The sequence below is a fragment of the Coturnix japonica genome, chromosome 3 (genome assembly GCF_001577835.2).
Source record: "Coturnix japonica isolate 7356 chromosome 3, Coturnix japonica 2.1, whole genome shotgun sequence".
Classification (NCBI taxonomy): Eukaryota; Metazoa; Chordata; class Aves; order Galliformes; family Phasianidae; genus Coturnix; species Coturnix japonica.
This window is the reverse complement of record NC_029518.1, coordinates 19,194,803-19,209,711: the sequence shown is the minus strand read 5'-3', so window position 1 is coordinate 19,209,711 and position 14,909 is coordinate 19,194,803. Positions and strand designations below refer to the sequence as shown.

The window sequence follows — 14,909 nt, the reverse complement described above, 5'->3', positions numbered from 1 at the left end:
TCTGGAAGCTCTCCACACCTCATTGCCGTACCCCAGCCCCGCTCCCTCACACGGCGGCAGCCGCTCCCGGTTCCTCTCAGCGCCGCCTCCCGCCCCGCCCCGCCCCGCCCGGCTCCCATTGCCCACACCGGGTGCCCGGCGCTGCTTTCCGCCGGGCGGTGAGCTGAGCTCGGGGCACGTTGTGAGCCGGCACATCCAGGCTGAGGCCGCTGCTGCCGGGAAGCTGGGCGGGGAGACGGCCGAGATGGTGGAGGACGGCAGCGAGGAAGAGGAGGGGGAGGCGGAGGGAGAGAGAGGGGAGATGCTGGGCGCTTCGCAGCACAACGGCTTCCTCCCCGGCAAGGAAGCGGAGAACGGCGGCCCCGGAGGATGCGCGGCGCTCGGGGCGGGCGGCATCCAGCTGGAGACGCGGCTGTCGCGGCGGCGGCTGGCGGTGCTGGCCGTGTTCAGCTGCTACTCGCTGGTGAACGCCTTCCAGTGGATCCAGTACAGCAGCCTCAACAACGTCTTCGTGCGCTTCTACGGCGTGTCCTTCACGGAGATAGACTGGCTCTCCATGGTCTACATGGTGGCCTACGTGCCGCTCATCCTGCCCGCCACCTGGCTGCTGGACGCCCGCGGCCTTCGCCTCACGGCGCTGCTGGGCTCGGGGCTCAACGCGCTGGGCGCGTGGCTCAAGTGCGCCAGCGTGGCGCCGGGCCGCTATGCCCTCACCATGGCGGCTCAGGCCGTGTGCGCCGTGGCGCAGGTCTTCATCCTGGGGCTGCCCTCCCGCATCGCCTCCGTCTGGTTCGGCCCCGCCGAGGTCTCCACCGCCTGCTCCGTGGCCGTGCTGGGCAATCAGGTGAGGGGACGGCGCCGGCTTCGAGTCCGCGTGCGGGGTGGGTGGGCTGAGGTGGTGGCGTGAAGTGCCGTGAGACGTGGGAGAACTAAGGGTGGAAAGACCTCTAAGGTCGTGCTGTCCGAGCCCGACCCATTGCCGCTTTGCCCGCTGACCGCATCCCTCAGTGCCACATCTCCACATGGATCTGAACGCCTCCAGGGACCGTGCCCCCACCGCCTCCCTGGGCAGCCTGTGCCACTGCCTCAGTGCTAGCTCTGAGAGGAAACGTGCCTTGATATGAGGTGGTGTGAGGCAGTAGCATGAGGTGGCAATATAACTGAGTCACATCTCATGTCCCCTGCTGGTTTATTAGAGCTGGACCGGGCACCTCTGCAAGCGCAGGTGGAGATGAGGTGCTGCTCCCTATCCTTCCCCAGTCACCTTGTTCCCAGCCCCTGTCTCTGCTTGTGTGTTGCAGCAGAATGGTAAACTCCCACCAAGATCACCGGTGCAGGCTGATGTCTTAGGTGTGGTTTTGTTCACATAATACGAGTTGTGTTTTCTGTCTCATGGGTCTGATGATTTATGACCGTGCACTTTGGATTATTAGTGGTAATATTTAGGTTAAGGTTCTTGCTGTAATCTGCTTCTGTATTAACAACTGTTCTATTGCTTTCCTGCAACAATTCATTCTGTGTCTTTCTCTGGACAAGCCAGCAATCCATTTTGAACTTAAAATTATTACTACTACTAATATTTCAGCAGTCCTACAACAGTTTTGTACCTGCTCTCCAGAATCAGCTTTAAGGTTTCTTTGTGAGCTACATCTCTGCACTTCAGATGCTCACCAGTCCTCCCAGTGGCAAGGAGCTGCTTGAACCTCTGTTTGGTGGTACTGCGGCCAAGGCTTCCTCAACTAGTGCTGAAACTGAGTGTGGGGCTGTGCATTGCTCTGGTGAAGGAGAAGAACAGCAGTGCAGGGATTGTCTCAGATCTCATGCATTATCTGTTGAGGTGACTGAAACACACTGAAACACAAAGCTCTGAGAGTGCGGCTGTTCACCTGTCAAAGGTTGATTTGAGCACTAGGTTTTCAGTAGTTTCTCATATTGAATATAGCGGGTTATTTCTTGATCCTTCTGACCCTAATCTCTGTACTGCAGCTCCCTGTATGAAGATGATGAAAAAATGGCGGCATAGGACGATTGTGGGTACTAAATAGGGTTGCTCTGGTGGCAAATAAAAACCGTATACACTAAGAAAATGCATAATAGTGTACTTTGTGTTTCTGAGCTTCATATACTGAAAGGTGAGGATAAAAATGAGTTCAGGTGAACACTGAATGCTGCGTAAATCTGATGGCCTGTGGGGTGGGGAAAGCAGAGAAGGGCAAGGCAATGCACAAAGGCTGCTTTGAGAACCATCCAGCTGGCACATCTCTGGTGAGTGCTCTCTGAGTTGTGAATCTGCCAATCTGACAGTCATTGACATTTTATTGATTTTAACCTGAAATAAATGCAGGGTTGGTTGGCTTTTTTTAAGTCAAAGAATTTGTTCTAGCACTTAAGAATGCAGCCTAGTTTTGTATGAGTGGCAGAGACAAGTTGCAGAGTAGTTTAAGACTGTTGTTCCTCAACATTTTCAGATGCTTTATACATATACCCAAAATGTCAGGAAAATGATTTTGTTTTGTTTCTTTTCTTGCCTTTCCAGCTTGGCACTGCCATTGGCTTTTTGTTGCCACCTGTCCTGGTTCCAAATACCCCCGATGATATTGATCTAATGGCACATAATATAAGCATAATGTTCTATGGAACAGCAATAGTATCCACGCTTTTGTTCTTCTTAACAGGAGTTGGTAAGTGTTCTGTTCTTACCATGTGAAAGTACCGTGGCCATAGGGAGTGCTTGTGCTGTTGTACTTCAGGCATCTGACTTAGCCCACAGGAGTCAAGTTTACCTCTTCTCAGGTTACTTGTGCTCACTATCTGTGGTGTCAGGGTTAGGAGACAAACATTACTGTGTGTCACGCTTCACGTGGAGCGACCTCTCTCAGGACACGCAGGTTTTTTGCTAGAACCCATGAGGACGTTGTGATGTAATGGAAATACTTTCTGTTATTCTTACAATTTAGATGTGAAGGCCTAGAGATGTTGCAGATGAAGTCAGTCTCTAACCATATGCTGGCAGCAGTGAGATGTGAACGAGTTAATTAACGCATCTATTCTGGCTGTGATTGTTTCTTCCTTGAAAAAAACCTAGAATATGTATTTATGGAAGTATTAAGAAAGACAAATAACTCTTGTTAAATGTATTGGACTAGAAGACTTCATGTTTCGAGAAAGAAAAGGGAATGACTATGGTAAATACAGATTAAAATTGTTTTTTTTATCCCTAGTGTTTGAAGAGAAGCCCAAATACCCTCCCAGTCACTCTCAAGCACTCCTGCAGGCTCTGCCTCCTGAGGATTACTCCTACAAGCAGTCAATTATTAATTTGGTCAGAAATGTTCCATTTGTACTTCTGCTCATCAGCTATGGTAAGTGGTTCTGTCTGGCTGTTGTCTGGCTGAGCAGTGTGCTCAGTGTGTGCTGAAATCACGGTGAGGTTTAACTTGTGTTTTTTTGGTTGAGGGAGGGAATGTCAAACTAGTACATATTCAGCAGCATATACTGGAAAACCCTGCAGTATTCAAAATGCCATTTATTGGTCTGGGGAAGAGATATCGCGTGGTAGACAAAAGGTTATTCCTATGGTCTGAGTCTTGGATGCCAAAACATTGACTCTGTGGTAGCAGATCTGTGTGTCTAGATGTGACTGAAGCTCTTCTTTTGCTGTTGCAGGAATTATGACTGGAACATTTTATTCTGTTTCCACATTATTAAACCAGATGATAGTAACTCATTATGAGGTAAGTATTGTTTTTTTGTTTTTGAATCTTATATTTGCAAACGTGATGGTGTTTATTACTTAGATTTGGTTTCCTTTGTACCCCCCCATACAGTTTCTTGCATCATACAGCTGTGGGAGTCATAGGAATGTTTGTTTGCCTTATGACTGCCAAGAGGTCTGAACTTGACTCTGAGTGGAAACAAGTTATTAATGAGCACCATATAAATATTTGTTGAAAGGGAGAAGAAGTGAACGCTGGGAGAATTGGCTTGACACTGGTGGTGGCAGGAATGGTGGGTTCGATTATTTGTGGTTTGTGGCTGGATTACACTAAAACGTACAAGTAAGTGTGGGTAGGCATGGATGGGGTAAGGGTAGGAGTCTGGTGCAATTTTCCTAGAAAAAATAATGCAAGTTTGGAGGTGAGCTGATGATAAAGTGCAGCACATCCCTGATCTTCTAGCAGCCTTGATGGAGACGAGTTTCAGAGCCTACAGCAGAAGTCTGACACTGCTACTGGTTCTTGACCAAATGAAATGAGACAGGATGTGATGTGGAGAATGCGAAGATGTGAAGGGATTTTCCGTCTGCTCCTGTCTCTGCAGGGAATGCCACACTATCAAGAAAACTGTGTGTCCCATGTGTAGTGGCCAGAAGAAACCCAGTAGGTTCCTTCTCCAGGGAAAGCGTGAAGGCTCAAAACTTACTCTCCCTTGTTTTGTGAAGCATCCAGTTGAGGGATTCCCAGTTCTTGTGCTACTCCTGGACCTGTTAAGAAGCACAACGTTGGCTTTCATTTAGGGGATGGCCATGCAGCAGAACTCTGTTTTGGTGTAAGAGCTCTTGGGTCCATCACCTGTGCTGTGGTGCCCCCCAGGAGTGGGCAGTGCTCCAGAGCACTGCTGGCAGCAGCAGAGTTCTCCCTTGGTGCTTCTCACATGTGAGCACTCTGGAAACCTATAGGATGCTAGTGCTGTAGATTGTGTCTCCGTGCCTTTCGGCTTATAAATGAGTGGTGCATGCTTTTATGTTTTGGATTACATCCCTCATTCCCAATTTAAAGTGTTTCATTTATTTTTCTGACTTGCTTCTTAGACTGATTTTTTCTTTTCTTTTTTTTTTTTTAATCATGAATACTAATTTGGCTGCTGCTGTTTTGATCGTTATATGTTGGACTGTGCTGCAGAACGGCCAAGATGCGCAGCACAGTGGAGAACTAAAATAGTCTCGAGGTAGTGGTTTCCTCTCTTATTCTTTGAGAGTGTGAGTAGTTCTCTTGGCCTTGAATGAAGCAGCTGTGTAACTGAGGCAATAAGGAGTTGGGGCCTGAATGTCTTCTCACTGAAATGCATGGTGTGGTTAAGGCGGAGTTACAGGAAGCTAATTTAATTATTGTAGAAGGTCAGTCGTTAGCAAGAGAGTAAATAATGTTTATATTACTCTTCTGTACTTCATCGATGTTCTATGACCTTATGTTAAAGATGTTAATATGTTTTTATTGTTGTTGCATTTCAGGCAAACTACTTTGATTGTTTACATTCTCTCTTTCATTGGGATGGTGGTATTTACCTTCACACTGGACCTTGGGTACCTTATAGTGGTGTTTGTAACCGGAGGAGTGCTTGGGTGAGTGATGAAAGGAAGCCTGAAGACTGATTGTTAGTTCTGCACAGGAACGCTATTTGATTGTTTAAAATCAATGTTTCTACTGTGTGTTCTGTCACTGTGCTCTCAACCTATGTCTGTAGCTTTTAGATACGGTTTATTTGGCAGGCAAAGCAAGTGTTGAATCATATTGGATCTTGGAAACAAACAGTTTAGAATAGCAGATAATTCAAAACCGGGTTTTGATGCTTGATTTTCATAGCAACAGTAACAGATGAAAGCCATACCCATCATCCTCTTGTTTTCTTCTTCATCAGGTTCTTCATGACTGGCTATCTCCCACTCGGCTTTGAATTTGCAGTGGAAATTACTTACCCAGAGTCTGAAGGCACTTCGTCGGGTCTCCTCAATGCATCAGCACAGGTTATGTCGCTTTATTTATTCAAGGGATGTAAAGTTCAGGAAGGCCGCCCTGCTGGAGTCTAAGCTTTCCTTAGATTTGGCTGCTGGTCTCCTTTGTGTTGCTGTAGTCTTTTTAAAATCTATATTTGTAAATTATAGTTTGGTTCAGTACAGTGTGGTCTGAATCTGAGGCTTTTCGATGTGGTACTGATGATGTGACTTGCTTGTAGATATTTGGAATTGTCTTTACGCTTGTGCAAGGAAAGCTTACAACAGACTACAGTCCTCGTGCGGGAAACCTCTTTCTTTGCGCTTGGCTGTTTGTGGGCATTATCTTAACAGGTAATTAAACAGAAATGTAAGTAATGGCTTATTTTAAATGGGAAAAATGTGGAGTTGAGATGTTTGAAACACTCGGAATATATGTGTATTAGTGTAGAACTTCCTGTCTGGGCTGAGGACCAAAATGACTAATAAGTGCTGGGTAAGTTTAGTTCGAGTTTTATGTACTTGCTGTGTCCGCATTCTTTGTTTTAAGTAAGGATGATGTTGCTAGGAGGTGGACAACCATTCGTCACCCATTTCTTGAGCCTTGTCCTGAACTTGTGGCAGTTCTGTTTTGTCTTCAAAACACTACACATGGGACACACAGTTTTCTTGATAGCCTTTTGTCTTTGGCAGTTTCTCTTTTGTGCCTTCAAAGTAGGTTAGTAAACATAAGCAAATTGGTAAATGCAGGCAGTTTGCAGTTTTTCAAATGTAGGAAATGTTGATTTTTATGTGATGTGATTTAGACGTGACAGTATTTGGAGGTGTGCTGAAAGTGCCAAAACCACCAAGCTTTGATTTAGGTACTCATAGTTTAAAAGCTTTTATTGCCATTTCTTGTGTGTGTGACCCATGAGGAGCAAATTCCAATTGTCACCACTTTAAATTCCAAGAGTCAACGCATGTATTTTGAGCCGGTGCTGAACGCAGCTTCTTGGTGCTTGCACGTGGCCTTGGAATGCATGTCATTACAAAACTGGAAATCAGCTTTCTCTGTTTGGTTTTGTTTTTTTCCCCCAGCCTTAATAAAATCAGATCTGCGAAGACACAATGTGAATTCAGGGATTATGAATATGGACGTTAAAGCTGTAAGTGGTGACTCTTCTACACTTTGGTTATAGTATATACACATGGTTATATTACTGCACTTGAATGACTGGCTTCTACTGAAAATAATATTAACAGAAAAGAGTAATTGACAAAAACTTGCTATGTGACTGTTTTTGTGCTGCTCTGTAAGGACGGAGCCATGTGGGATGCTGCCATTAGATTCCCCTCCTTAGCTCCCATGAGAAATCTCTGCTCTCAGATTTTATATGGCTACTGTTCATCTCTTACTGTATTTCTTGAGTCTATGATTTGTTTATTTTTCCATGTTTGTAGGTAGTTTTGTAAATCGTGAAGCTGTTTTTGCATATTGCTTTAGGAGGTCATGCTACAGATGACATGTTTTATTTTAAATACCTGCCATCCCTTTAAGTGAAGTCAGCGTCTGATGAACTGAGGTCATGCCGCAGTTCTTATTCTGCGTTCTCATTAGGAGCCAGGTCGTTCTTCTGCTGAGCACCCTATTGAGTTATGGGAGAGTGAGCACTGTGCTTCCTGCTGTTTACGAGGTTCCAAGACCATGGTTCAGCAGCTTTTACGACTTCACACAGTCACGAGTAGAACTAAGACCAACGCCTGAAACTTTTTTCAGTGCTGTTATTTCTTGACCCTTTGGATTCAGATAAGGAAAACAGCTTTCTGAAGTCAGATACTTTAAGTCTTCCATATGCCTTTTTAGATTATAAAGGTGTCTTGCATATGCAGCAACTTCGGGTCATCTGCTAGCAGCTGGAGCACTTAAGGTTCAGAAACTTGCAAGTCAGTGCTACACAGACTTTCTTTTTAACCTGAAACCTCTGTGGCTGTGTTTGCACAGTATGACAGTCTATGCATTTATCAGCTTGGGTTAGGGTTATCGTGGGGATGGATGTGAAAACATGCATAGAAGTCCTTGACTGCTCCACTTTCCCTCATTACCTTGTTAATGAAGTTTTGTGACAATCTAGGTAATCAATATTAACCCCAATAAAACAAAAGCGTAGAGTTCTCACTCCAGCACTATCAGAGATGAGAGATGTCTATGTTAATAAATGTGGAACAGCTGCCTGTTAGCTAAAATAATAAAAGAATAAATATAAAGATAACATACACTGATTCTAAACCTTGATTAAGATTCTCTCATATTTTAACCTGATGGAGGGGAAGAAATGGAAGTTAATCTCCATGTGGTAAACATCTATGTGCAGTAAATGTATGTTTTAGAGTTATATTAAGGAGAGTCGATGCTGTGGATTTTTCGTTGGTTCTTTTTTTCTTTTTTTAATCAAAAAGAGAAGGGAAAATAGAGCTTTCTGTAAATGCCTCTTCCAGGTAATAAACTGCATGTACTATTGTGGTCTAACATACTGTTATAGTCTAACTTCATAGTTATCCAAGAGTACTGAGGTTGAAAGTGGCTTTGGCTGCATTACAGCTGAATTCCTGATTACTGCTTTCTTCTTCCCACAGGTACCAGTTGACAATCCAGTAGAACGGGAAACTTGTACTGCGTTAAAAATTCAGTCAGATTTATAAAGCCAAAAGAAGATGGCTTAGAAACGCACAATGTTGGTTGAATGCTGAACAAAATTAGTGTAATCACTGGATTTATGTGTATGAGTAGTGAAACGTGTTTGGTGATTTTGGTGACAGTTGTGTGGTGGGAGCTATGAAGATACTGGCTTCATTTTACCCAAGATATAAACAACAGGACTTCGTATGGAATATTTATTTTAACAGATTACGAGTTTTGCCATTTCGCTTATGAAGAACCGTCTGAATCCAACGAAGGGATTGGAATGGACCTCTGGAGATCATCGAGTCCAACCCCCAAATGCTCTCCATTATAGGAAGAAATATACATTCAGAATGCATGCCAGAATGTGCATCTGGAATCCTAAAGTACGGTCATGATCAGACGTATCTTCTCCCCAGGAAATCAAAAGTTAGTTGATTTCTTGTTCAGTCTTTTCTAGTGCATTTACCAAGTCAGGGTAGGTAGCTGTATGACTGGAGGGCATTCACATTGTTTTTTTAATGTCTCTGATGTAAGACAGTATTTCCTTCTGGGAAATTCTATAGCACAATTCTGAAAACGAGATGACTGCAATTATGTGTTTTGAGTTTCTTTTGCCTTGAAGCTTCTTGATGGATACTGGAAGGCAGATGAGAGAAAAATAGTTGTTTTTTTTTGTAGATTCATCAAGCATTTCTGGGGAGATTTAAGGGGTTTCCCACTAGGTATATCGAAGAAAATACATTTATTATTAAATAGAAAGAAGAAGAAAGACCATTGATATCTATCTATGGTGAAGTATTCACAGGCAATGGAACATGATTGCACAGGTTGCCTCCTGAATATTTTGAGTGCTTTCTCAGTTCAAATGAGAGGAACACGTGTTTACAAAGAGATGGTGCCTTTACAAAGTAAAGAAGATCTTTGCCTCATCTTGAGTTTGACCAGTGCTGCTGAAGAAATTCCGTTTTAGCTTGTTAAACCTCCTGGATATTTGTGGAGCATCAGAAAATGTGTTCTACCTGTTGTGTTGGGTTCTTTTTTCCCCTCCACTTATTTCTCTGTGCTACGTTGTACCATTTGTCTCCTGTAAAATGTTTGTACTCTCTGTATAACTCATCAGTAAATAATGTCTTGTTCCTCACAGTTAAAAGCTGTAAGGGGGACTGAAAGGAAAACAGTGCTGTTTCTCTTTGATGAAATACTTGCTGTGTAAATAATGAGTCTAGCTACAAAGTACTCTTCATTGCTTTTGTATTATTATTATTATTTGTATTATTTCTCACTGCAGTGCTACTGATATTGTTCTTCACCTTGTGTACTATCTACCCAGCTACAGAACTGATGTCCCCTCAGTAATACTGAGGCTCTTCTACTACTGAAAAGTCCAACCAGAGTTAGCAGCACTGAGGCTTTAGCAGCCTTTCAGGTAAGCCTGCAGTTTCAGTGCCATCAGTCTCTGGGTTCCTACAGCTGTAGTGCCATCCTGCAGGTTGAATCCTGCTGGAAGTTTTTTGTGGGTTACAGCTTGGTATGGAGAACTGTGCAATTCCCAAGATAACCTTTCAAGGTATTAAGAATGCTTAAATGCTTTATTTTGCCTTGTTTCTCTATAGATTTAGAGATTATTATTATTTTTTTTTAGTATGAAAAAAAACCTGTGTATGTAGCTTTCTTAACTTAGCCTCTAAGCTTTGCTCCTAGTTTAGTGTTTTGTGTGAGAAATGCTTCAGACATGAGTAGGCTGAATGGCAGTGTATGTATCTGAAAAAGCCAGGCATATCTGAACATTTGTCTTTCCAAAACGAGTCCATGCCTCTGCCAGAGCCAGCACTAGAGAGAAAGCAGGCACACCCTATGTACACCCTATGTACACCCTATGTACACCCTATGTACACCCTATGTACACCCTATGTACACCCTATGTACACCTTGTGGCTCCTGGAGAGCCAAGCTCTATGAGAGGAGTCCTCTGTGAGACAGCTGAAAGGAGATGTTCAGATGGCAGGAAAGAGGGTAGGAGTGGAAGTAGAGGTAGTTTATCTCGGTTCTTACATGAAATGACTGACTGATACCAGCTGCCCCATCTCAGGATGTGCATATTTTCAGCCTGAGTGAGCAAAGTGAAAGTTCTTTCCTTCTGCTTTCTGTGAGTGATTTTTGCCTTTAGAGAAGTGGTGATACTATGGTGTATATACAACACTTCCACGGAATACAGACTAAATACATTTTTACTGTGTTCAGAGACCGTAACTGCTATGCACTTTCCCTCTTAAAAGCAAAAAAATGTAGCAGGACATTCTATTTTGGTGGATGTGCTTTCAAACGTCCAATAGAGTCTTTGGCAGCATCCAGAACACTTTTTACATGTTGCTAAATACTCTCCACATCCTAAAGTTGAGCTCTTAATTTATTTTGAAAATTCCTTTCCCCACTAGATTCCAGTTTGTTTAGTTGTTTTCAGTTGATTATTGAAAACTATTCCAGCCCTACTGGCTCCTCGTGTTTTTCATCTTCTGCCAAATTACTTGGCTGCCCTCTGAAATTGCCCAAACAAGGTTCTTGGCATGCTAGAAAGCCTGCAGGGTCCCTGAAAAGAAAATATTCCTAATAATGAAGACTTAATTACATCCTGGATTTAATGCTGATCAGAAGGAACTTAAAAGTTGGAAACCTGTAAATATGTATTTATTTGAAAGCTATTTCTGGACAAGGACTAAGTATAGAAATAAAAGGCTACGTAGCAAAATGAAGAACAAATAAACCAGTAGTCTTCTCATCTTTTTATTAAAAGAAAAAAAGGTTTTAGCTTGTGGCAGAAACAGGCTTGGGGTAGCTGGGGCTTTGGTTTTTTGCTTTTTGTTTGATTGTTTCTAAATGGTATCAATCAATCGTGTCTGGAATTGGAAATAATAGCGTTTCTGATTTCATGAGCTGTGAGATTGTGGCTCAGCCCTCGTCTGGCAGAGGATAAGAATCATGACCACTTAATCAGTCCAGGAATGGGATCATGTGTGCCAACTGTGAGAGGACAGAATCAGAAACCATATGAGGAGAGCCATCCCAATCCCATGCACTTAATTTGTGTTTTAAGTAATGCTTTTCTAACTGTCACAGGAGTGCGTGATTACTGTTACCAACCCATGTTTCCTAGTGGAAAAAATGCTTTGGACTAACTTCTGTGTGTATAACTAAATGAAATTGGGTTAAGCCATGAGTATGTATCACTCTCATTTTCCAGTCTGTGAACTCAGTTGTTTTCCTTTGTGAATGGGAAAGCGGTGTTGGTTTTTTGTCTTGCTGTACTTCTATGTAACACTTTCTGAGGCATTACAGTCTACAAACGGTTCATAGCCCACAAGCTAAGCTGTCGTATCCATGTTTTACCCCCCCCTACACACAACGTGCTGCCTGAAATCTGTGAAGAGAAATTGTTAATACACAGAATAGAATGGAATAAGCAGAAATATGCTTAGGAAAAATGCATTTTCTTGTAAGATGTGCTATATATATATACTGCTTGTCTTTGTTCTCTTGGAGATGGTGAAGATTTTTGCTGTAATTTTTGTTATTGTCCCATTCTTTGTTTGAAAATAAAATTAAAAAAGAAATCCCTATGAATAGTCTCTGAATGCAGTATTGTACGTAAGTATTTATGTGGGTGAAATCATTCCTTGCCATTCCATGTCACTTATAAAGCTTACAGCATGCAGCTTGATTGGAGCAAAGCTTCTGGTACAGCTGGTGTGTAAGATTCATTTTCCTCCTTTGAAAGCTGTCGTTTAATGTAGAAAAGCTAAGGCTTATGTGTTAATCATACACTATGCACTTAAACATGCGTGAATTCATATACAGGCTGAATGCATACACATTACCTAACATGAGGCTACTGGCTTACAGTGAAATGTTGTCAGCATATGAAATTAAAGTATTAGCACCAGCAGTGCAATGATTTAATTATTTTATTCTCAGGTGGTCAGTGTTGATTCCCAGGACATGAGCTGGTGGCCAAGGGAGTCTGAAGGAACCAGCTGCAAAGGAAGCAGAGTCGCTGTAAGAAAGTGATTTTAATTTTCACCTTCCTTCTCCACACAGCTCTGAGCTGCGGTTTTTATAAGAGTTTAATCCTAGGAGGAGGCTGCAGGTCATGCGGAGCATCAGATGCACCAGCCTTGTGTGGTAAGTCAATGCTAAGTTTCACTTGTGTTTGGTTAGCACTGCACTCTTACAGTACCTCTACGAAAGCTGTAGGCTTATATTCCCATTTAATCTTGTAATTTAAACACTCCCACAGCTGGAAAGGAACAATCAGAAGGCTTCTTAGAGCTTGCTGGATTTCCTGCTTGCTGCCTTTGACAACGGACTTACGTCATTTGACCTTGTTCTGAATCAATATTTCTACCTTTGCTTAGACAACACCTTTCAGAAGTCAAAACAATAATATCCTGGGCTTTGTATAATAAAGTACTTCAGCGGTCATATCTCAGTAGAAAATAGGTGAAATGTGGGCAATGTTTAGACCCAGTTACTGATTTGTGAGAGAGTGCCTGCTGAATATCAGGTAACGTCAGTGTTTAGCCTCTAGGGTGCTGATTTTTATTAGAAAGGAGAGTCCTAAAGTTCTTGGGTCAGGTAGGATAAGGACCAGACCACACGTGTGTTCCTTATTCTTCTGGTTCTGGTGTCAAGGAAGGGTAGAAGACGTTAAAATGTTACAGTGCCCTTTCTATGCTTGTACGTGCTAATATTCTCCATTATTTCCTTGGAAAGTAACTTGGAATAATACATCAGCTAACTCAGAACAAATTCCAGGTGCAGGAAGAAACCTGCTCTGTCCTGCTGGGGTGAGAATGTCTTGCCCTTGTCTTACTAACCAGCTCTGTGCCCTCAATTTGTATATCTTTTGTTCCCAGAGTGCAGCTGAAGTTCACTAGGGGCCTATTGCTAAAAGCCCACAATCCATGTGGAGGCTAGTGCTTAAAGCCTAAAGCTCCTGTGCTTTCTCCTCTTATATTTGCTCACTTTACCTTCATCTGCAGGCACTTCCGCAGTGTTTTGACTGCTGTTCAGTCACTGCTTTCTTGACAAGGGGGAGTTCTATTCTGCGGGGCACAGGCATCCAATGAAGCTTGAAGTGCTGCTCCAGCTCAAAAGCTGCTTGATGAAATCACCAGCGCTGTGGTGATACTGTGTCATACAGTGGAATGAGAGCAGTGAATCACGCATTTCTTTCTTTGTAGGTTTCACAGAGCACCTCTGTCCAAGCGCTTCAGGCTGCTGGGCTTAGGATTAGTTTTATTGCTAAACTTGACCACTTTTTCAGTCCACTCTCAAGTCCTCAAGTGTTAGAATGGCACCCACTCCTCTCCTGGTGCAGGAAGCAGTGTGCACTGTGTTAGACTGAGCTCAAGTGGAGCCCCATTAAACAAACCCAACTAAATTAGCACTAATGATGTGTTGTGGTAGAATTAGTGCAGGAGGTCCTGGACCTGGTCAGGTGGAAATCAAAAGGCATTGCTGACATTCATTGCTGAAGCTGAAGCAGTTTGATGCTGTTGTGCTAAAGCAGTGCCGAACAAACAGAAAGGGTTATTCGGAGAGTGCTCCAAAGCAGCAGCAGCAGCACACCCTCAAGCCTTCCTTTCATAGGTAGCTTTCTTCTTCTTGGTCTCTATGTCTTTATTTTCCCAGCTTTTATGTTCACATTGATTTACACATAAAGTTATGGCTCTTAGTGGTTATGCAAACCACTCCTGCAATCTCACCATTAACATATTACCATGGTGACATCCTTATCACCGTTTAACCTTGCAGTTCATTACTAAGCAAATCCCTTTCCAGCGTGATTTCCAGATCGGGACAAAAAGTTCAAACAAATGAGTTTGATTTTCCTTCCCAGGCACCAAAGGAGGTTTATCAGGAGCTGGACTTGAGTTTGCACATCCACGGTGGGCTTTGTGGGTACAGTGGGCAGCAGGGGAAGGAGCTGGAAGCAGCACCAATGCTAATATCACCTTGCTGCTACGGTGCAATTAAGAGCCATTAATTTCCCCTCTGTTGGTTGTGTAATTGCACTGCGGGGCGTTCTGAATGCTGAGCGTGAGTGAGTCTGCAATTGGAAATAATGAAGGTCAGAACCTTCTGGCACGGCTTAATGATCCAATTAGTTCGTTTGACCCAGAAAGCAGCTGTGGTGGCACCGAGCTCCGTGTGAGGAACAAGGCCGCGGGTTCGGAGTGTTTCTTAGCCCTGCAGCTTGAAGAGAGCAGACCGGGGAGCGCTGGGCTCCTGCCATGCTGTGTGTGTGAGGGGCCGGCTGTCGCTCGCTTGGTGCCCCCTACTGGGCTATATGACAGCGTGGTTCTTGCTGTTAAGCAGCTGCTTGTGTGGCTGGGCTCAGCGGTGCCTTGGTGTCATCCAGCCCCGTGTTGGGGTGCTATCCGTGCCGCAGCTCCGCTCTCGGTCCCGGTCCGCCGGGTGGCGCCGTGGTGGCGGCCGGGCCGGGCAGCGCCTCTGCCCGCCCCTCTTTGTTGCGGC

The 14,909-nt window shown here is 43.8% G+C and overlaps 1 protein-coding gene and 1 long non-coding RNA gene across 2 annotated transcripts; one reads left to right on the top strand and one right to left on the bottom strand.

The window, feature by feature from the left end:
- The first annotated feature begins 91 nt into the window (after positions 1–91).
- On the top strand, positions 92–11,989 carry FLVCR1 (FLVCR heme transporter 1). The gene is made up of 10 exons (XM_015857294.2): positions 92–844; positions 2,537–2,681; positions 3,222–3,362; positions 3,667–3,734; positions 3,955–4,058; positions 5,231–5,341; positions 5,638–5,743; positions 5,953–6,064; positions 6,791–6,858; positions 8,327–11,989. The coding sequence occupies exons 1-10, from the start codon at positions 245–247 to the stop codon at positions 8,390–8,392; spliced, it is 1,521 nt and encodes a 506-aa protein (XP_015712780.1). The 5' UTR covers positions 92–244; the 3' UTR covers positions 8,393–11,989.
- LOC107311074 lies at positions 9,989–14,001 on the bottom strand. Its single transcript, XR_001553851.2, has 2 exons — positions 13,400–14,001; positions 9,989–12,403 (listed from the first exon to the last, which is right to left on the bottom strand). It is a non-coding gene; the product is annotated as an uncharacterized LOC107311074 (long non-coding RNA).
- Positions 14,002–14,909: the final 908 nt, after the last annotated feature.